Raw genomic sequence first — 23,809 nt, 5'->3', positions numbered from 1 at the left:
TGTTTTCCATGGTTATTCAGACAAAAGCCATAGTGTCAGGGCACTGCTGGAGGTGAGGTCAGGAAGAGGTAAGGACACAGCTGTTCCCTGCAGCTGGTTCACCTGGCTGTCACCTCTGCAGCCTGCTAGTCCTCCAGCTGGGGCCTGGGGATGCCAGCCCTTGCTCCAGACAGGAGGGAGAGCTGCAGCTGAAGCTCTGTTCCCTGCAGCTGTGACTCTGTTCCCGGACCTGTTGCTTTCATTCTTCTGGATGCAGGATACAGTTTGGATGGTGGGATTTCTGCCTCCCTGGACCATGTCAGCACAGAGCCAGGGCAAACCTGCCCTTCAGTACATACTCACAGAAGGCTCTGAGCTGGTCCTCATATATCTTGATGTCCCCAACCCACCCAGAACCCATGGCAATGCTGGGTCAGTCTGGATTTTTGTCATAGAGAACCCCTGACAGGTTAAAATGGTGGAGTATGAGACAGCAAGTTTTAAGCAGGTGAATCTAGCCAGTGCAGGCTGTGGGCGAGGCCTATGCCCAAGGGTAATGGAAGGCCTCCCTTCCCTTCTTAGGTGTTTTAGATATGGTTGTTTTCTTGACAGACATAGCAAGAAGACCTTCACTAAGTGCCACAAGTATGCCAAAATCATTGTCTCCGGTGGGAACCACCCTCAGAGGAGCTGGGAGGCTCCCCCACACCAGGGAGGAGGTTTTCCTGGCATGTGAAGGTGTCTGGCTCCCTCTGGTGACAAAATCAAATACCTGAACATTATCACCCATTCCCACACACTTGTGGAGTGGAGGCGGGTCAACTCAGCCCAGAGGGGACCTGTGCCGTAGAAGTCCCATGTAGAGCCCCATGCAACTTGAGTCTAGTTTCTTTAGAACTTAGAAGGCTTCCTATTCCCCACAGTCCTCCCACTGTCATTTCTTCTTGCTAAGTGGTTGGTGGAGGTGCAGGAACAGAACCTACAGGACCTGGGATCCTCCCCAGTCATGTGCCTATGGTCAGTCATTTTTATATATTTTTTGTCCTAGTACTGGGGTTTGAACTCAGAGCCCTGTGCTTGCTAAGCAGGTACTCTTCTACTTGAGCTATACCCCCAGCCCTTTTTTGTTTTAGTTATTATTCAGATAGGATCTTGTGTGCTCCCTGACTGCTGCCCCCAGGGCAAGCATGGGAGCATGATCCTCCTATCTCCTCCTCTCAAATAGCTGTGGTTACGGGGTGGGTGCCACCATGCCCAATTTGTCTGTTGAGACAGGGTCTTGCTACCTTTGTGCCCAGGCTGATCTTAAACCTCTTTTGTCCCAATTTCCAACTCCCAAGTAGCTGGGACTATAGACATGAGCCACCAGACATGATCCTGGTAATTCTCTGTGCCTCCATGTCTTCATTTGTTTGCAAGAGATGGAGATACATAAATACATACCTCTTGGTTGTTGGGAGGGTTAAATTATATGTGATATCCAAAGGATCTGGCACACAGTAAACATTTAATAGAGAAATTGTGTTGTTGCGTGAGCAATGGTATCAATAGGGCTAGACTGAGGTAGCAGTGGGCTTTCTGTTTTCCCACAGAGAGAAAATTACATCATCAAGTGCCCATTGGGTACACACCAAAGTGTGCTGGTGAAAGACTGAAGAATGCCTATCAAGAGCTAGAATCGACCTGTGGGAGTCCTGCCCGCTGGTGCTGGCCTGTCCCCAAAGCCAGCTTGAGTGGGGCATGACCTCTAACCTGGGTCTTGCTGTCTCCCTAAGGCCTGGCCTACCCCTGAGCCTCAGATTACAAGACCACAGCTCACAAGCCCACTGAGAACATTCACGATGGCTCCTGAAGGGAGGCTGTGTCTGGGAAGGAAGCCACAGGCAGGACCTCTCCACCAGGTAACTTTTCTTAAAGAAGTGGCCAACCTAGAGCCAGGGAAAGCCAAGGCCCAAAGTCTGCTAGGGACACTGGGCACTGACTGGCTTCCGATGCAGAGGGCCAGCCTTCAGTGCCCCTGGGGGACAAGGGGCATGAGGCGCATCACTCATGCAACTAAATCAGCCACAGTTGGATTCATCAGTCTCCATCCGTGCCCCACAGCTACCCCTGCATCCCAACAAGACCCCTCTGCTGCCACCTCATTCCTTTTTCCTCTTTACTTCCATATTCTGCTTCTGAGTTTCTCTCTCAAGCTTACGGTGTGGATGACACACCCAGGAACGGCCCTTGCTCTCTACAACAGGCCCCCCTGACCCGACCTCACACCCTGGTCTCTCCCACCATTCTGCCTTGGCCCAGGCAGTTCTTTCCTTCCCTCTTTGCTTTTCTTAAATCCTTCCTCATTTTGCTTTCCCACTTACTGAACGTGTGCCACTGGGCAAGTTATTTCATCTCTCTGTGTCGGACTGAGCTCCTCATAGAGAAAGGAGGACGGTATCTGCTGGGACATTTGTGGTGAGGATTGTGCAAGGTGCCACGTGGAAAGTTCTAGAACCCAGCCTTCACCTTATGAGATGTCACTGCCACCACCGTCACCGTCTTCACTCTAATGAACTGCTTCAAACCCAGCAGCAAGGGGGTTGTTACCCTCTTGTGTGGTTCTGCCATCCTGCTACACTCAACCTCGCACCCTGCGAGGAACCCTTTGTCCTGTGGGCACCATTTAGCAGACTTATTACAGAGCCTGTCCCTAGCCAGGCATGGTGAGGGGGTCCAGAGGTAAGGAGAAGAAAGCCCCAGATGTGAGAACGCCCTGTGAGCATTCTACCTGGGTGGTCCTAACCAGGTAAGGCTGTGCCATGTCGATCCCTCTTGCCACCTGGGAACCTCAGATGGTTCATTAAGGCTCACGGGCTCACCTTACCCATCTAATGACCCATGCCACTGGACAGCATGCTAGAGCTTCTACACACAGGTCTTGGGAGCTGTGTATTTTCCTTCATGACAAAGTACCACAGGCTGGGTGGCTTGAACAACAGACATTTCGTTTTGCCCAGTTTTGGTGGCCTGACATGTAAAGTGAAGGTGTCGGTCAGCAGGGGTGGCATCTGAGGCCTCTCTCCTAGACCTGCAGATGGCCACCTTCCCCTGTGGCCTCACACGACCTTCCCTCTCTGTGTGTGTGGCACTGGCACTCTCTGTGTGTCCTAATATCCTCTGATATGGACACAAGTCAGATTGGTTTTTTTGGGGGCCTACTGGCTTAGCGCCATGTAAGAACTTCATTTTAACTTAATCACCTCTTTAAATGGACTCTCTCCAAATACAGTCACATTCTGCAGTACTGAATGTCAGAGCTTCAACATTTGGGTTTGGAGGGGACACAAATCAGCCCGACGGGAGATAGGCAGGGTGGGTCACTGCCCCATTTTCAGACAGAACTGCTAAGGGTAGCATTCAGTCTGTGATTCCAGGATGGTCCTAATTCCAGGCCCCTTGGTCTCTCCACTGCCCCCTGCTGGAGGCTGGGGGTGGGAACAGCGGGAAGCCAGGACAGATCTCAAAGTCTCTGTTATTGGGAAGATAACTTTCTTGAGGGTGACCAGGCTCACACACAAGATGGGGTCCCTTCAGGACCTGCTGTTTGCCCAGAGGGCTTTCTGCCTCCAGGATTCATGGTGTCCTTGGCCAGTGACATTTATCATGTCACTAGTTTGTGCAGTCTCATCACTCCTAGTACCAGCATTGCCCATTGCACTGAGACCAGTCTGCCAGCTCCAGCACTGTGCGCCAGCACCTGCTGGGAATAAAGAAGGTGACAACCCACATTCCAGTGGCCAGTCAGCCAGATTGCTGAGTGCCTTCATCCCGCTGAGCCCTCCAGGGCAGGACAGAAGGATAAGAGTTTCTTTTCACTGAGCTGAGAAACCAGAGAGGGTGGATAGCAGCTGTAGCTTGCATCCTATAGAAGCCTGGCCCTTGGGGTGACATTCTTTTTTTTTTTTCCTACTATGGGAGATTGAACTTGGTGCTACATGCTGGCTAGATAAGCCCTCTACCACTTGAGCTACTCCCCAGCCCTTTCATTTTTAGTTAGTCTTTCAAATAGAGTGCTGTGCTAACTTTACTAGGGCTGACCTCAAACCACAATCCTCCTACCTCTGCCTCCTGAGTAGCTGGGATTACAGGTGTAATCCTGCCTTACATGCATTTTAGTTAACTACCTGTTTCCATGGTCAGTGTCAGGAATGAAAGCTCAGTCAAGGTCAGGGAGGGTGGAGGTTTCCCCAGAGCACAGGGTTTTCTGCTTGGCTGCACTATAAAATCATGTGGAGAATTTGGAAAGAAATCCAGGGACCCATAGGGCCTCAGTCTCTCCAGTGGCTGGTCTTACAGTGGCTGGTCTTAGTGGGTCATATTTATTTTAAGCTTCTCAGGTGGTTCCAAGGTGCAGCCAAGTTTAAGACTCTGATGAGACCTCAGGGGTCCTCATGGGGAGGGACCCAGAAGCTCAGCCTCTGTCACAATCCATGTGGCCTTCTCAGTGGTGGTGCTATTTTGTTTATAACCATCGTGCTCGGGATGGACCTATTGCATGAATTACTTACAATAGTATATCGGTGACCGCCCTGTCCTTCTCTCAGTCCCTACACCTCTTCCTCAGATAAAGCAAGGTCGACAGTAGGGTTTGGATAAATACCTATTGCATGTTTTGCAGGCTTCCTGCTGTGTGTGGCTCTTATATTCATGCACTTGGAGCAGAACATTCAGCTTTCAGCCTATGGAACTCAAGACTGAGGAATACATTTGTATAAATTGAGGGCACAGAAGGCAAGTGGAAGATGAGGAAAGGGATATTGTCACCAGCTGTCAAGGCAGTTGGCAAGTTCGTCTGGAATCTCTTTATTTCTAAGCTGGTGCTGCCCTCTAGCGGGAGGAGCCACAGCCAGCCTGAATTTCCTCCTCCCCTCCCCTGAGGGGACCATCCAGGATTATGAGTCCAGCCAGAGAAACCCACACAGGCCTGGGAAGACCAGCCCTGCCAGCCTTCTTCTCACACTCAGCATTCCTCAGATACAAGGGTAATTCTAGCCAGCGTTGACTATATTGCAGAATCAGAAGCTTTGCAAGTGTGTCTTATACTCACTGTTCCACAAGGTAGATACTCTTAAAAAAAAGCCCCAGCTTTGGAAAATTAGCCATTCAGAAGCTGAGAAGTGAGCCAGGATCCCAGTCTGGCTGGAATTGGATCTGGCTGGTTCTAAGGCACCGTGCACTATGACAGAATGTCTGTTTGTCGGGGACAACTAGGTCCTCAAGCCCTGAGGTCGTGTCCACCTCCACCATGTAGAAGCAGGAGCCCTGGAGGCCACTAACTTTTCTCTCTGAGTTTCTATTTTCTCACTTATGAAATGAGTGCCGGAACACATAGCAAGCACCCCGAGAAAAATCACTTGACCTCAAGTATATCAGAAGGGCTAGAGAAAGATTTAGAGAAAGTGACTGCTTCCAATAGTAGGGGACAGTAACTTCCCACTTCCTGATGTGTTACTTTTATAATGAGGCAAACCACAGGTTAATTAGGCTCCCTCCCTTCCAAAGAGGCAGGAGCATCACCCGTGCATACCACACACCAGATGCCGCAGGAGACAAAATTTCGTTTTCCTGGAGTTGACCTTATGTGAATGTCAGGATCCTGTCCCAAGAAACCACAGACTTTCCTCAAAGATCTTTTGTCAAGTTCAAAGCCCTGAGTTCTGCCTTTCTCTCCTATTCAGCGATGTCCCAGGTGCTGCTGAACAGTCAGGGCTGTCATGCGAGGCCTGGGTGACGTGGAGCTGGACACTTTAGACCCCCTCCCCCACTCTCTTGAGGACAGCCAGGAGCACCTGACACTTGCAGCTCCCTTCTCTTAGCCCCTCGGGTTCTATTTCGGTAGGTAATTCTATTCTTCCAAAACACAGCATTCAGAAAAACTCATCATTTATTGCCCAGCTTTTGGTTATTAGAAGAGCTGCATTGGATGCTTTTTAGTTACTTTTTAAAAATAAACCTTATACATAGAAACAGACTGGAAGGGCATATCTCTCTCTTTTCTCTCCATTGTTTCTCTCCTAATAAACTTAACTGTTACTTTTGCTTAAAAGAAAGATCTTATATAATCATCTCAGTGGGTGTGGATGCAGAAAAAACCAGTTGGCCTAGTTTAACTTTCATTTATGATTGAAATTCTAAAATTTAGCTTGGTGCCAGTGGCTCATGCTTGTCTTTCTAGTAAAGATCAGGGACAAGGCAATGTCTACTGTCATTATTTTCATTCAATGTACTAGAAGAATAAAGCAAGAAAAAAAATCATAGGTATTGCAAAGTACACATAATGCCTGCTATTAACAGACAATACAACCAACTACCAAAAACCATAAGGAGCTGACAAAGAAAATAAACTCTTATATTTGATTTCAGCAAGGCCACATTATCCAAAGCAATATACAAAAATCAACTGTAGTTTTTGAAAATACAAATAAAAATACTTTTTGCAATAGCACCAATAAAACCAAATTCTTGGCGATAAATTTAACAAAATGTATGTGATACCTTCATGTTTAAAAAAAACCTATGAAACATTGCAGAGAGAAATGGGAGACCTAAGAGATGAAGAGATGTACTGTGTCCATGTATCAAAAGACTTAATATGAGGCCAGGCATGGTGGTTCATGTCTGTAATCCCAGCTGAGGCAGAAGGATCTTGAATTTGAGACCAGCCTGGGCTACATAGAGAGACCCTGTCTCAAAACAAAATCACCTTAATACTATAAGATGTCATCTTTCCCTAAATGCAATGCAACCCTGATCAAAGTCCTAGCATGCTTTTTTTTCATGGATATTGAAAAGTTGATTCTAAAATTTATATGAAAACACAAAGGATCAAGAATAGCAAAAAAAACTTGGAAAATACCCACTCACCTATTATTTCAAGATCAAAATTAAACTAGAATAGTTGTTACAGCATGATGTTGGCACACAGAGGGACATGGAGCAATGGAACAGAATACAGAGCAATGATGTACATACAGTCCACTGATGTTTGACGAAGGTACTGAGGTGATTCAGTGGGGACAAAGGTAGTCTTTCCAATAAATAACACTAGAACAACTGGACCTCCACATGAAAGCAGTAAACACTGATCCTTACCTCACACCATATATTAACATTAATTTGGAACCAGTCATAGACCTAAATGTAAAAGGCAAATCTAAAAATTCTAGGGGATAATAGCATGAAAATCCTTTTAATTAGGCAAACAGTTTTAACTAAATCATGAAGAACACAAATCACAAAGGAAAAATTGGTGAAGTCAACTATGGTATAAGAACTTTTGTAAATGTCACAATGTACCCCCAGCACAACAATACATTTTTTAAGAAAAAATTAAAAGCTTATCGGTATTTATCTGTGGGTGGTGAGAGCTGCGATGTGTGCCTTCTTCTCTGTGATCATGATAAAATGATTTGAGCACTCATCAAATGCCAGGTGTTGTGGAAAGCCATATACATACATATACACATTACATATCATATACATATATCAAACCATCAAAACTATCAAAATATTTCTGCAAGGCAGGTACTATTATCATTTCCCCCCCCCCCAGAATAGTTGAGTAGGTTTCTCAAGTTCACACAGCTAGTAAGTGCAAACCCTGGCCGTCCAGCTCCAGTCTATCTATTTCACCACTGTTTGGGGCTCCGCCTTTGATTTGAGTTCTCCAATGGCTATGTGTTTCTTTTATGCAAAATAAAGAGAAGAAATATACTACAAATATAGTAATTCCTAAAATGAAATGGGAGAATGGGGTTGTTTCATTCGGTGACTGGATTTTCCAAAAAGCAAAGAAAGAAAATTTTGCAGCTAGAAGCACCAGCAAGAACAAAAACCAGCTAAGATTTGTGGAGAACATTTATGTTTTGGGAATGAATGCAAATCCTCTTTTTTTGTGCACTACCTACTCAATACCCAAAGACCCTTGAGAGTCAGCCCGTTTTACAGAGGGAGAAACTGAGGCAGTGGACTGCTGGCACCAAAGTGTCAAAGTGACTGATGGCAGCAAAGCCTGACATTGACATATTCTGCAGCAGATAGTCCCTGTCCCACATAGGGAAACTGAGGCTCAGAATTGCCAATTACAAGCGAACAAGGACACTAGTAGAGACCTGGGTTTGTGGATGACCAGCTTGGCTTTGCTGTCAATGGCAAAACGAGTTCACCTTACCAGGTGGCAAGTATCTGTGGCTCCCTGGGTCAACTGCACCCTTCTCTTCCTGCACTGCAGACTGTCCCAGGGAACGGGCACCCATTGCCACCTTGACAAAGAGAAAGGTAAGGGCTCAGGAGGAAAGGTCACCATTTTCTTCGCACATGGCTGCATGCTCCAAAGTAGCCAGCCATGGTGTCCTTGGACAGCGGCCCTCCACATAAACCTGGTGTCCATTTCCAGTTAGCCTACCGTCTGTGCAAATGGTGTCCTCATTCAAGTAGCTTCCCTTGCACAGCAAAGATTGGGGTTTGTTTTTGCTCTTGTTCTTCAACTTTGCTTGTTGATTCCCAGCATCAGGGGGGAAAAAAATCTTGGGGACCCAGTTCTTGCAGAGGGACATAGAGATTGAACTGATATATAGAAACCACGTGTACAGGGTGGGCTGCTTGGCCTCTGTGAGCCTCAGGTCCTCCTTGGGTAAATCTGCACGGGCACCCACTCTGCATCGTTAGAACGAGTCCTGTAGTAACATGGATCTCACACAGTTCAGAAGGGACTCAGCAAATAGCCATTTGTGTATATGGATTTGAATTCTACTTGCATGGTAGGATGTACAACTTCACAAATTGCTGTGAAACAAACACTCATGTAGCCTGTAAACTAATCCAGCATGAAACCAACACCGTGGACCAGTCTCCCTGGCCCACCCCAACTCCTCCTGCTCAAGTGTGATTCCTTCCCTCCCATGTAGCAGTGGCTTCAATCCTGACTTCTGTAAAGTTCATTTCCCTAGCTTTCTTCATCATCTGACTGCCTGGTTACAGGTCACTAAACAGGTTAATTTTCCTTCCTTGGACATGTACCAGTCTGTGTTCTTCTGCACTGCAGTTTATCCTTAAGACTTATCCATGATTTTGTTTGGTTTTTGGTAGTACTAAGGTTTGAAGTGAGGACCTCATACTTGCTAGGCAGGTTCTCTGCCATTTGCCCCAATAGGATCTCCCATTTTTACCTGGAGCCAGCCTCAGACTGTAATCCTATACCTCCTGCACAGCTGGGAACACAGGTGTGTGCTACCGTGTCGGGCTTATTGACTAAGATAGAGTCTTGCTAACATTTTGCCAGGGCTGGTCTCAAGTCTCAATCTTATCTCTACCTCCTAATTAGTGGGGTTTACAGGTATGAGCCACCACGCCCAGCCTTCCTTATTATTTTGATGATTTTTTTGTTGTCAGTCTCCTATAGATAATTCACTTTCCTTGTTATTAACTCCAGAGTATAGAGCTGCCTCAGTTTATCTGTCCGGTTACAGAAGGCATTGGGTCAGGGGTCTTACAAATTGCTGTTCTAAGTGCACCTGTCTGTGTCTCCCAGTACATGTGAACACATTTTCTGTGGGGTATTTAACTGTGTGTGACTCATGGGTCACTAAATTGGTTTATCTTTACATTTTCAGAAAACACCAGCATTTTGCCAAAGTGGTCAATCTGCTGCTCTTCTGTCAAGAGTACACAAGAATGTCATATAACTCAAATTTTTGTCTGCACTCGATACTATCAGACTCTTCTGCAAGCTGAAAACATAATGGTATCTGATTTGGGATGGAACTTATATTCCCCTGAATTTTAGTGAGCATTTTTCATATTGTTCATTTGGATTTCCTCTTTTGTAAAATGCCTGTTATGGTTTCCATTTTTTGATTGGTTTGTCTTTCTCTTATTCACGTACAGCACCTTTTATATAGCCTAGATCTGAGCTGTCTGGTTTTTATGTGTTATAAAAAAATACAAGTTCCACATATATTTTCTCACATTTTACTTTCAAATTGGTGGTATCTTGGGATGCACCAGATGAAGTTCTTAATCATAACATAGAGCAATTTATCATTCTTTCAATGGTTAGTACTTCCTGTGTTCAAACATCATGAAGGAATTTTATACTACAGTGTTCTGGAAGTTCTCCTTTCCACACCCAAGATCTCAGATTTGCTTGATATGATTTCCTTGTGAGGTGGAAGTACTTTTTGTTGTTTTTTCCCTCTATACTTTCAAGTTGTCATTTGTGGCACATATCATTCTTTGCCTCACTGCTTTGGAATCCTTACATTGTCACAATTCACCTAGCTCTTCTGGTAGATGCATTGTTTCTGGTGCTTTAAAGAAAGTCCTGACATCATTGGGATTAGTGGGATAAATTTCTTTCTTTTTCTTTTTTTTTTACAAAAACAGTAGGATGAATCCTAACAAATGTTCTTCCTCTTCAAAAGCATCTAGACTGGTCTTGACCTTCCATCAGCATTTCTATAAACAATTTAGAATCAGCCTGTCACATTCCACAAACAGAAAGTGTTCCCTGCTATTTTCATTCGTTAGCTGTCTTGTACTGGTGATAAAGTTGAATAATTCTTCGTGGATCAGTAAATTCCAAATAGAAGATTCTAGCTAGATTATCCAAATTCCTCATTGGGTTACATGGTATGTGGCCTGACCCTTTGTGTAGGCTCAGTGGCCACACTGCATATAGAAGGAGGCACATTGTATAGGGAGGTCCCCAGTGCTGAGGGACACATGTGCAGAGGGACTTGGGATTGAGCAAGTACAGGAAAGTACAGGTCAGGGTCTGGGTTCCAGCTCTGCTCCTCTCTGGTTAGGTGGACTTGGTAGCTCCTTGCCAAGAAAACTCCCTCCTCCATCCTCTGCAGACATGGTCTGTAATTAGTGCCCTCCCTCACACATCCTTTTAACAGCTCAGAAACCTACTGTGCAGCAGCTCTGGGCCAAACACATCAGGTTGGAACCAGTGGCTGGCTTGGAGTAATGGATCTATGGATAGTGCCCAACAGATGTCAAGTGCTGCTGTGTTTCTCTCAAAAACTGAAGCCATTCTGTAGTATCCCTATGAGTTCACTGCCGTACCTCAAAGTACCTCAGCACCCAATTTGGGAACTGCAGGTGTAATTTTCAGAAGGAAGGCCTGTGACTGGAGCTAGATCACAAGGGTTATCATTCCTTCCCTCCTTAGGCCACTACTCCCTTTGTCCAAACATGTTATCCCTAGAAAGCCAGAGTAGCATTTCACTGTGCTTGGCAAGTGACTTCAGATCTGGGGGCCAACTCTGGCTGGCAAGTCTGTCTGTGCCCTGGTGAAGCTTTGATGGATTGTCTGGCCTGATCCCAAGTCCTAGCCCCTGTCCCTAAGGATAGCTTCAGGAAGGGAGGGAGGGAGGGCCAAATGAGGTTTGAAAAGAGGAGGGTCAGGTACTGGAAGAGGGGCATTGGAAGAGGAGAGACACAGGTACTGTCTCTCGAGCAAGGCATCTATAGTTCTTTCTGTGTGCCAGAGGTTCTTCTGAGAGCTTTGCAAATAATACTAGGTCATTAGCTCCTTCGCCACAACCCCAAGAATCTAATCTAATATCAGCCCGCCCCGCTTTGCAGATGAGAGGAAACTGAGGCATGAGCAGATTAAATACACCTTGCCTAAGGTCCTCGGTGCTGGGATTTGAACACAAGCTGTTCATGCCTTTACCTGAAGTTTTCCCTTAATGGATCTGGAAACCTGGCTTCAGACCCCACCCTTCCCCTTGCTGACCTTTAGCTGCTGGCTACAGGTAAGACATGGGCCTTCTGAGACTCCTCGCCTGTGAAGCGGGCACAGTAAACTTCTCCCTTGTGTCACAGAGAATTACATAGACCCTGGTATCCACAGGTACATGGTTCCAAGGAGACTGCCACTGAGGAAAATCCATATGCTCAGGACACACAGAGCTCAGTGCTGTACTGCAGATGCTTGGTTCACTTTTCCCATAATGCCCAACACCACGAAAGACATGCATCAACACACCTCAAACTGCTATTCCCTCACTTCAATTAAGCATGCATGTGCCCCTCTTGGTTTGGGAGGATCACAATAACTTTTACCTTGCTTTCGGGGCACCATTTGCTTTTGGGAGAGGCAGATTTGCACAAAATTTAGGGCAGGAAAACACTCAACAGATCACACAATGACTTAAACGCAACTGAGGTCAACACAGGACTGACTGGAGCTTCTCCATATCCACTAGCCAGCATCCTGCACACAGGATCCTAAAATTTTTGTTTTGAAACTTCTTTTGATTTTTACATTTTTTTAACCTCCCTTGGACAAAACCGTGTGTAATAAATCCGTGAATAAGGCAGACTTGCCGTACTGCAGATTGTGTGTGTAAGACCTTTTGGTTATATAAGATGGTAGAAAGACAGAAGCTTCGTCTTTCTCTGCTGTCTGTTCCAGGCTCTCCTCATCCACCGTCCCAGTGGTGTACAGGGATTCTGCAGACAGCAGGGGGCAGCACTGAGCCAAGGAAGAAAATGTGTCTAGCCTGCTTGCTAAACAAGTAAGAAGGATGGATTCAAGGCAGAGCCAAGGAAGCAAATTCAAAAGTCAATTTCTGCCTCACTTGCCCTCGTGCCCTGCCCTCTGAGGCTGCTTCATCTTTGTTGCCATTCTGGGATATTTCTGTACTTCTGAAGTTTGAAAAAAAAATGTTTCTCCTGATATCTCAGGTCCCCTCTACATCCCCTCTGCTGAACTATTCTTTGAAAATCTTCAAGACCCTCTCTGTTGACCTTGACCTCTCTCTCAGGAGGACCACTTAGAAAATGATTTCACCTAAAGGAAGGACATGCCCTTCACACGAAAGCACGTGTGCCTGCCTCTGTCACTGGTTTGGGAGGCTTCTCTGGCATTGGGGAGAACTCTGACCTCTTGCCAGAGGAGCTGGAAGGGGTGGGGTTCTGAGTTGGGTCCTTTGACCTGTTAAGTATCCCTGGTTATGTGCCTTATTCAGCCTATAAGGGGTAGGATGGTGACTTGTATGTTTCTTGGGGACTTACTTAATTCACATGAAAGGAGATGTGTTCTGAAGAGGAGGATGCTACCAGGCATCAGAGGGGACACAGGGAGTATCGATGTGAGTGAGAGGTAATTATGGCCCCCTGAGTGAGACATGTTCGTGAGCCCCATACCCTTTCTTCTTTTCTTCTGGGAAGGTCTGAGCTGAGCAGTGAGTTTGTTCTCTGAGTGTCCTTTACGGTACCTGTGACTCTGGCCCATGGCTCACCTCTGTCCTCAGACTGAACAGAAGGACATGGCTGGCTTTACCATTTTGCCTTGATGCAGAAATCTCACTCTGCCCTGGGTACCTTGGACAATCACTGACCATACCCCATGCTGTATTTCAGAATCTCTTCCTGTTTCTCTGCCCTGCACCCAAGGAAAGGGACTGAGATTCATTCTGTCCCTTAACACCATCCCACTAAGGCAGCCCCCTCACTCTAGCCCATAACCAAAAGATTCCATGTACAGTATTTTCAACTTTCACTCCACACACACATCCCTCTTTGGCTGTCTTGACCTAGGTTGTGACAAGCTAGGCTAATGTGCTGCTTCTCTCTCAAGGGACACATTTTTCATATTTAAAATTTCCTCCTAGACACAGAAAGGATTGTGAGATTCAGGGGCTCTCACTGTCTGTGGAGTGACAGTTCTGAAACACTTGAACCTCTAAGGATCTTAAAACCAGAGTAGGATCTCACGCAAGGTAGATTCAACCCTGGTTTTGTGACAGGAAATAGTCTTTGTTCATTCCCGGTCTAATGACATTTTTAATCTTTTAATACACTTTTATTATCATGCATTAGTTGTACCTGTTAATGGGACTCAGCACGAAATTTCCATGCATGCGTGCACTGATCAAATCCAACTTCCTCTTATTTACCCTCTCTCCTCTGACTCCTTACCACCCTTTCAGCCATCTTAAGTGACTGCTTTGCAGTTCCAGACTCCTGTCTATAAAGTGGGAAGACCTGACTTCCTTTGCCAGGTGTTCAGATTCTTCTGACTCCTGTCTATAGTCTCTGAAGTTTTGGGGTTTTTTTGTTCTCCATCCAAGTCAATCTGAGCTCTGTGCAGGCCAGCAGTTCTGAGTGCTTAGCTCAGTGTTAAATCCATGCTTTGCATGGAGAAGGAGCTCAATAAGTACTGATTGAATGAATGAATATTTGATTGGTCCCAGCATAGCATCGCTAAGAGAATTCAGGCTCAGTGGGTCTGCCCTTTGAAAGAGCCAGGTGGGAGAGGAGCCCCCAATGAACTTAGGTTCCCTGTGGTGATGTTGCTCTCCTGCCTCCTGCTTCCAATGTCCACAGGGACCTGTCAGCACCCACCCTTCAGAGTGCCTGTTTGGGTTGGAATTACCAATGCACTGATTGTCCCCATCAGGTGGCCAGCTGTCTAAGGGAGGGACCACTTCTTTATACTTTAATCCCTAGGGCCAGGGAATTCTCAATGCTCAGAAAAAAAAAGGTCTGTCTGGACTGAAATTTAGTTGAGTAGATACAGCTTGAAGGTTTTAGTTTGAACTCTGCACTTTTTTCCAGAATGATCCAAAAGTTTTGTCCCGAATTCCAGGTAGTATAACCACCAAATAATTAAACTCAGCAGCCATCTTTTCAAGTGCCATGAACAAGTCAAATCCGGAGCCATTGCAACCACAATGACGGTACAGAGAGTGATGCTAGAATGCAGGAGGGGGGATTGCAAAGTCAAAATTAATAAAATTTCTCATGAGCTGTTCTCAAAGCATACCACTGTGTGAATTGTGCTATTTGCTGAGTTTAGTGCTTATAAACGTTTCATTATATTTGAAAATAATTTGTGGCTTAGATTTTTCTCACTTTGCAAGAATTCTTGAGTTTGCACAATGAGTTCAGAGCAATCTCAGCTAACCATAATTGAATGAATTATATAAGACCAAATAAATATAAAAACAAACTTGTAAAAGTCCTTTCAAATTCTTGATGGCAAAAAAAAAAACTGTATAATATGTTTGATGTGTGACGTCTTCTCAGATATTTGTAAGAGGGTCTACAAGTATCTAGTTCAGAGCAATTTATCAGAATCCTATAGAATTCTGGCATAATATGCAATACTTTTATGGAGTTTCCAAAATACTAGCTTTCCTTTCTAAGGTATTTATAGACTAATTCCTTTACTACCATTTTATAGAACCCAGTATCTTAACTGATCAATGTAAAATAATCTTGACCTTTGATGATCTTGCTTCTTGAAAGGCTTCTGTGTTTTAATCTAACCTTTCATATTCTTCTTTCAGGAATCCTGTTCACGATGTTGGTATTTGGACCAGCCTGTGGATTTATTCTGGGCTCCTTCTGTACCAAAATCTACGTGGATGCTGTCTTCATTGACACAAGTAAGAGCTGGATCTCAACTTCTAACCACCCCATAACCCTTTTCGTCTTTAGCCTATTGGGTTCTAAACCTTCCTACGGGTGTGCCATAGCCATTGGCAAGATGGATCAATTGGAAAATCCTTTCTATAACTCACTGTCTTGATGGACTTTATGGGGAATGTGGCATTTCAAGCCATCTTAAGCAAAACCTGTTGTATTCCTAACAAAAAAAAACAAGTCTGTGATTCAGTGATTGCAGTACGCTAGTCAGAATGGGCTAAGTTATGCGGTGCTAACAAACAGTTCCCAAAACTAATGATTTTACACATCCAAAGTTTAATTCTCCTCTGTACTACCTGTCCAACAAAGGGCAGCTTGGGGAGGATGGGACTTGGCTCACCTTGGCCACTCTAGAACCCAGGCTCACAGAAGTTTCATCCTGACCCTTGCTGTGGTAGAGTTACCACAGTAGGAAGCCAGTGAACAAGTTGCACTCTGGCCCTTGAACCTTGAGCTCAGAAATGACACAAACAATTTCTATTCATGTGTCACTGCCAAAGCAAGAGACTTGGCAAATCAGCTTTCTTTTGTGTGTAACAAATGACTCCAAATGTCGTGACTTGCGACACCAGATGTTTATTTCACAGTTGTTTTCTGGTGGATGGGGAATACAAGAGATGCTTAGCTGGGTGCTTCTGGCTCCAGATTCTTAGGAGGCTTCAATTAAGCTAAGAGTGTTGTCTGTGATCATCTCAAGGCCCAGTGTGGGGAGGATCCACTTCTAGGCTCAAATCTGTGATGTTGACTGGCCTTAGAAGGCCCATGTCCTGGGCCTCTGTACAGGATTACTTCACCAGGGCTCCCCTGGAGCAAATGGCCCAAGAGAGAAAGGGAGAGATGGGAAGGGAGAAGAAGATAGAGGGAGGGAAAGGAAGGGAGGGATAGAGAGACAGGGAGGGAGAGGGGGAGAGAGGAAGGGACACCAGAGGGAGAGGAGAAAGGGGGAGAAGGGGAGAGAGAGAAAGGGAGAGGGAGAGAGGGGAGAGACAGTGACAAGAAACCAGTCTTTTCAGAGTGACTTGTTTGCTAGGAACAAGTCAGTCACTCATTCAGGTCCATTGCTAAGGAGAATTATTATACAAGGGCATGAATGCCAGCAGTCAGGAGTCTTTGGGGACCATCTGAGACACCACCTACCCTAATGCAGTCAATGCAGTCACAACTGTATTGTGTACCTGAGAGAGAACACCATATCTCTGCATAGCTCAGTGAGCAATGAAGCCCCATTTCATTGCTGACTGAAAACAGAAGGTGGGACACCATCCTAGCTTCTTCTGATCCCAATCTATTCTCGGGATCAATAAGAAGTTCCCAGTCCCCGGGTTCCCAATTCATCATCCCTTGACAGTGCTAAATTTACTAATTCACCCCAAAGAAAGAATATGCTCCTAAACCCAATCAAGTTGCTTTGTGATCACTCCATTAATCTCCCGGATATATTTACTCGGAGCTAATGATGTTACAAATTTCCAAGTGGAAAATGAAATCAGAGCAACTTATTCTCAGCAAGTGCTGGGTCTAGTCAGGAGATGAGTGGATGCTGCTGTTTTCCAGTTGTTTGAACCCCTCTCCTAGAGAATAGCACAAAGGATGGGCTGGAAGAGAAACACCATGAAGCTGCCATTTTGTTTATAGGGACAGAAGAGCCAACGTTCTGGAGCAACAGCAAGGGAGCCAGGGAAGGGGAAGGCTCCCTGGGTAGTGGAGAAGCTACCTTGAAGGAGAAGCAAATGGCCAGGTGGTTTATTTTGCCCTTGGCACATCCATCATGGCCAGTAGCCTGTTGGCCTATGAATGACCAGACTCCTTGGGCAGGAAAGGAACATGGGCACCGTTCTTTTCCAAATCTTTCATTTTACCAGTGAGGAAACTGAGTCCCAGGGATGGAAAGGGTGGGAACTAAATCCAAGGAGCATGTCAGTTTAAACCCCCAGTCTCCTGAGCCAGGGCACAGCTATCCCCCTTCAAGCGCTCCCTCACCAAACTCCCATCTTGAGAATGAGAGAGGGTTTTTTTCTCACTGTCTAGAGTGAGCAAGGGGTATACTGGTAGCCAGGGGGGTTGGCCTGTCCACTCACAGTCCCCCTCAGCCTTTTGAGGCTGTTTGTTCAGCAAAGAATGCTTGTCTCATCCCATTCTGTTCACACCTTTGCTAGCCCTTGTAGGCCCACGGTGAAGCAGCACTATCCATAGCAGTGGGGTGCTAACCAGATGAAGGACAGATGACAGCTCTCCTTTATATCTGGGCCAATGCTGGTGACAGCCTGCCCCACTCACAAGGTGATAGCAGACTCCTGATGTGTCCCTAAGGAGGGAGGATGCTTGTGAGTCAGGCAGGTCTGTTTGCTTCCTTCCTGGAGGGGTGTGAGGGCATGTACTGCGGCTCACCAGTAGAGGGCAGAAGAGCAGCGTTTATTCTCTTAGGGAGTCAGCCACAGAGAGCTCTAGTAACCAGTGAGTTTTCTTTCTTATCTTGTAACTTGTCACCTGTCCATGGATTGGGCTGTATTTTGAGAGAGTATTCTCAGTTTTTAGGGCCTGCCCTATCTTTTCCTCATCACCCTACAACGGAACCCCTCTTTATGGCTGTCCACCATATGGGAACATTACCTCAAGCAGAAGTGTCCAAGGCCACACACCTACCCACATGTTCTGAAATCCCAGCCACTAGGAAGGCAGAGATAGGAGGAAGACTGAAGTTTGAGGCCAACCCAGGCAAAAGTTAGTAGACCCTATCTCAAAAAAAACAAGCCCAGTGTGGTGGTGCATATCCCAGCTACATGGGAGGCAGAGGTAGGAGGATTCCAGTCTGAGGCCAAGCCACAAATAAAAGCCCAAGATCCTATCTGAAAAACAAACTAAAGCAAAAAGGGCCAGGGGTTCTGGTTCAATTGCTAGGACGTAAATCCCCATGGTAACACACACACAAAATAATCTCAGCTGAGAAGATTGGCTGGAATTTGCAGAGAGACAACAGGGCAGGTCTGTGGAAGGCCTTGGCTGGAGGACAGATGAATGAAGGCATGCACTTTCTCCCACTGGCAACAGCAAGGATGCATCATTGAATGGAGGGGCCAGGGAGGAAGGGAGCCTCATTGAACTTGAGGGACAGCGCAACTGGGGCTGCAGAAGAACAGTTATTCGTGGGAATGGGGCATCTGGAAAGCAGAGACCCCAAGGGGCGGCTTGTCAGGAGGCTGAGTGAGCTGCTCTTACACATAGAGATTCACTAGCCACTGACTTTCATCTTTGTTCCATCCCCTGGTGGCTCCCTCTGCCCCTCTTCTTAAGGGAATAGATACCTCTGTAGGGTGGGTGGAGAAGGAAATGGTGGCACCTCCAGGATTTCTTTTTTAGAATATCTTTGTAAAACTGAAACGCATACAAGAACAAGACCTTGAAGAAAGGAGCTGGCGGCAGGCTGTCCCCTGTGTGGGTTTCTTAGAAAGGGCCTTAGGAGTAGCCGTAGCCTTGAGCTGATCACTTAGTAAAGGCACGTATAGATTGTCTCACTGGAGCTTTGGCCCTTGAGGTGGAAGTGTAGGTTCCATTCAGTGAGGCGTTATTGTGCCGTGCTTAAGAATTCAGACTCTAGACTCTGACCCCCATGAATCCAGGTACAGCTTCGATGAGCTTTGTGATCCTAGGGACATTCCTCCTCGTGTGTCTGAGCATCTATGTGTAGATGACACCATGTAGCCACACAAAGCAGTAAAACGGTGCCCGGCATACAGTAAGCACACAGTACATGTCCAGTGGAAGGAGCGTCTTAGAGATTCACTAATTTCCACAGCTAGTAAGGGGACAGAGCAAAGATTCGGCCCCAGGTCCATCTGCCCCCAAAGCCCCTCTCTCAGCTGAATAGCTTGCTTCCCTGAAACCTGAATTTCACCAGCAGGTGGCGCCCTTCCATGGTCAGAGGCCTTGCTTTGAGGACCTGGCCCCATCAGCACATCCAGTCACACTTGTTCTAAGGGACACACCAGCTGGCCCTGCAGACAACTGCCTGTGGTTTGCAGCTGGGGTGAGATAGGCTGTCTGTGTGCTTCATGGGAAAGGTCAACCAGCTGAGAGCCTTCTGTTCTGCCATCCCCCGTGCTGGTGTCACTGCTGGGTTCCTTCAGTTTGGACTAATTAACCCTATGGCTGAGATCCTGAATGTTCTACACTACCCTCCACACTCAGCCCCACCTTTCTTTAGTTTCTAATTAGACGTGTAACTTTATGATACTCTTGGAATTCTTGAGCCCTTGCAGCAAAAGTTTGACAAAATAGGTTTAACAAATAGTTAAATGAACTAAAAAATAAATAAGTAATGCCTAGAGAACCATAGCGTGGTTACACATAGCGTGGGCCAGGACAAATAAGTGAATGTCCCCAATTTGCTCTGGCCTAATCTCCTCACAGTCTCAGGTGATCCCATGGGTGAGTTGGTTGATGAGTTTTAAGTGGTTTAATTCTGTTCTCTGTGACTTTTTTTCTTTTGATCTTGAAAATGAGTGAAAATCTCAATGGGCCCCAAGTGTTTTCCTGCCCTTCTGCAAAGGAGGCAGAACAAACTGGTAACAACTTGTTCAACTTACCCAGCAAACAACAGAAACAAAGCAAAAGTCAGGCACCAAAGTGTCAGGGTTAGAAAGTAGACCTTAAGAGGAAGTCTTTTATGCCTGTGATACTACTGCAAGACAGACCCAGTGTGTCTGGTCTCGGGGCAGACAAGCATTCCATCATGGAATGGATGATGTAGAGCACATACAATGGATGCTTCTACTACTCCACTCTGTTCTCATCCACTTCCTCTCCCTCACTAAACTCCCTTAAAAATCAGACTTGTGGAATGATCACAGAGTAGACAATGGCAGGAGGGAGTTTAGTCTGTCCAATCAGAGTCCACTGAGGATGACACACCCTTGCTCAGGCTGTCCCCTCAGCCTGGGACACTGTCCCTACCCCTATTCTATCCAGTGCCCTTCATGGTGTGTCTGATTTCTTTGACAGTTCAATGCATCTCAGTGATGAGACAGAATGGTGCTTTTTAGTTTTGTTCTAACCATCTTACCGACAGTAGCCTTTACCAAAAGTCTGAAACTACAGTAATTTTCAAAAGTTAAGACATGAACCAGAATCAGATAGATAAAGAAGAGACTTTTCAAGCCTTGCCTTTTACCTCTTTACCTGTGCCTAAGACACCACTTTTGCTATCTCAAACCTTTGTGGGACTTCTGTTCTACAGAGCAGAAATGTCTGTTTCCTAAGCTATCTGTGTTAGAGTAGGCTAGGTTAAACTGCAGTAACAAACACCCCCCCCAACTCTCAATGGTTTAGAACACTAAAAGTTTATTTCTTGCTCTTACTGTATATTCAAAGCAGGTCAATGGGGATATTATATTCACTGTAGCCCATCAGATACCATGATAGGAGGAAGAAACATGGAAGTCATACCCCAGCTCATATAGACTTCCACACAGAAAGGATGCACGTTCTCTCTGCTCATATTTCATGGGCAAAACTCTGTGGCATAGTCACACTTAATTTCACAAAGTAAAAGAGGTCCTAATCCTCCTTGCCCCAGAAGAAGAGGTGATCTGAGTAGACATAAGAGGTATCTACCACACCATTCTCTGCCAGCTGACATGGAGAAGTCTCCTTCAATGTCAGTAGATCAGGAATGTTCTCTTCTGAGCATTGACCATTGCCAGGCAACTCGAGGGAGATTTTTCACTATGACTAGCCAAAATGGCCTCATAAAAATATTGTTTGGTGTGGGTAGGGATAGAGAAAAGAAGTCTTCAGACTAGGTTCAAACATAAGTCATCTTCTCAAAATCAGATTGGAACTCACTCTCAAAGTCTCCTCTGTCCTGAGAGCCCTACACTCCAGAGATAAGTGGTTTCCTTCACTGTGTTTCTTTGTCTGCCACAATGCTCTGGATAATTGAGATGGAGGGAGAAAAAAAATCAATACCTCCCCAACTAGCCAGCAACCATTTACCAGAATCTGCAGGTAAACCCCACATACTTTCCTAAAGAAAGATCCCTTCTCCTGGCCTGGCCCAAATGGCAGGTGTACCTTGATTCTGACACAGAAGACATGCTCTTTTCTATCTTTCAATCTTTGAGCAAAAGTCAGCTTTCCATACTTACAAGGGGTGAGGTGACACATTTATACCAACTGCAGCCTGCTTCCCCTACAACCATCCCTCTCTCTGGGATGTTTTCTCACACATAGAATGGAGTCACTGACTTCCTCTGACTTTCTGTACTGTACTAATTTTGTTCCTCTCAACAACTGCTAGGATTTCTCTGTCTTTTCTCACTCACATTAACCAGCTTTTCAATTCCTCTTTTATGGAGCCCATAGACAATGGAGGAAAACACCACTGCTGTCTTGTTTTCATTCATTGCTTGGCAGCAGGTGAGGAAACACAGTAAGTGATGAGTGAAAACATTTCTGTTCAGCCTCCTGAGGCAATTTTACTTCTTTTCTTTTCCCTTATTTGCATTTCCAGATCACCTTGAGTTTTCCCATACCATAGACTGTTAGTAACATCCATAACCTTGAAATTCCAATTCATAGCCATAGAAACTCAAAAGTAGAAAGAACAAGGGCCGCCATATTGGAAGGACCTATTGCGTGTTAGGATTCTGCTCATTATCTCTCATCCTTACAACTACTGTAGGTTGCTGTCATCTTTACAAATGATGGGATAAGGCTCAGGGAGTGCTAGAACTAGTAAGTGCTGGAGCCAAGATTCAACCACAAGTCCTCTTAAGCCTATGCACCCTCCTCTCCATTGTAGTACTGTGGTTAGCATCGCTGGATTTATGTCAAGGTCTCCAGGAAGAGATCACCAGTGTTCCAAAGCCACCTTGCCCCCTACCAGAAGAGCTGGTAATTGCACAACACCTAAGAATTCATTATCCACCCACGGCTCTACAGGCGCACAAAGTTCAGGAGATCGTAGGCAATAGTGAAGAAGAATGGTGGTGTGGGCATTGACATAGGACTTCCTGTGATCTGATCTTCAGCTCTGTGAGCTTGGGAAAAGAACCTGCTCTTTCTGAGCCACTGTTTCCATGTCTATATAAAATAGTGATAATAAAAGTCCCTACTGTGTAGGCTTGCAGGACAATTGACTGGAGCAGTAGGAGTGTGCCCTGCATAATACCTGGTGCCTCGATGAGTGATGACTGGCATTGTGAATTTGGCTGAGGAGTCTTCAGGGAGAGCGTTTTTTAAATGGTAAAGTGTTCAGCCAGTGCCTGCAGTCACTACTGTCTTCAGAGCTGTCCATCCACCTGGTCCAGACCACAGCCCTGCTGGTCTTGACTCATACACTATTACCAAGTCTACACGACTGAGCATGGTTTATCATCGGAGAGACATTGCTAGGCAGCTTCTCTGTGAAAGCTGCTGTGCAGGACAGCTGTAAAGAGAGAAGAAAAAATACCAGGGAGGGAGCCGTAGTGTGTGTTCCCATGACTTGGGCTGGCAAATCAAAGAAGTGACAGTATAAGGCAGCAGGGCAGCGCACAGCCAAACCACACGCATAGCTTAAAGCATACAAGTTGGCTACAGAGCTTTCTAACAGAGTGCTGGTGCCAAGCCCAGGCCACCCCCTAAGATTTGAATTAACCTGCCTGCTGGCAGCTTGGAAACAGGGGGCCCTAGCTATAAACGACACGCTAAGATCCATGAAGTGCTCAGGCTTGTGGCAGACTCTACTCTGAGCACCTGGGGTCTGGGTATGGTTTGTTTGCTCTTCCAAGGACTCTATAAGGTAAGTACTGTCACCATCATCATCAGTGTTGTCAGACCAGTAGACTGAGGCATACACTTCAAATCACTGACCCAAAGTCCTACAGAGGGAAGGGAGCAGAATTTCAACCCAGGCAGGCTGAGTGTGTTTCAAGGTACAGTGTGTGTTCTGTACATCTGTTCTATACCTGCCCTTTGAGCTGGGAACCTGATTTAAGACAGGAAGTGGGGAATTAAATGGGATTTCAGATGAGCTATTTTGGGGGAGGTAAGAGTGAGTATACCTGGTGAAAAACTACCTTCGAACAATAAATGTTTCCTTGTGTTTTCGTTAGCACACCTCACAGCACTGCTAAATTAGTCAATTTCAGCTGAGATTCAGAGGCTGTCTGGCTTCTCACTGTTTTTGATTAGACTGATAGCAGCGTAGGAAAGACAAGGAAATTAAGGAGAGAACGTGATCCGTCTCCAGCTTTGAGAAAAACAGAAGCGCTGACGTGGAACAGATAGGTTCCCCAGCCTGACAGCCAGTCCTCCCACCCTGGTCCGTATCAAGCGCCCTTGAACTCTCTGTGCAATGGAC

General features: G+C 45.8%; 1 protein-coding gene across 3 annotated transcripts in view; it reads left to right on the top strand.

Annotated features, from left to right (window-relative positions):
* The window catches only part of Slco3a1 (solute carrier organic anion transporter family member 3A1), a 297,967-nt gene that overhangs the window by 203,569 nt on the left and 70,589 nt on the right, over nucleotides 1-23,809 (top strand). For all 3 annotated transcript variants that reach the window (XM_074061752.1, XM_020177776.2, XM_020177775.2), the window contains exon 3: nucleotides 15,330-15,428. In XM_074061752.1, the coding sequence (XP_073917853.1) occupies nucleotides 15,330-15,428 (99 nt within the window). The remainder of the gene's footprint in view (nucleotides 1-15,329; nucleotides 15,429-23,809) is intronic.

The sequence above is a fragment of the Castor canadensis genome, chromosome 19 (genome assembly GCF_047511655.1).
Source record: "Castor canadensis chromosome 19, mCasCan1.hap1v2, whole genome shotgun sequence".
NCBI classification, from domain to species: domain Eukaryota; kingdom Metazoa; phylum Chordata; class Mammalia; order Rodentia; family Castoridae; genus Castor; species Castor canadensis.
Note: the sequence above shows the minus strand (reverse complement) of the source record. Positions and strands in the feature narration are given on the sequence as shown.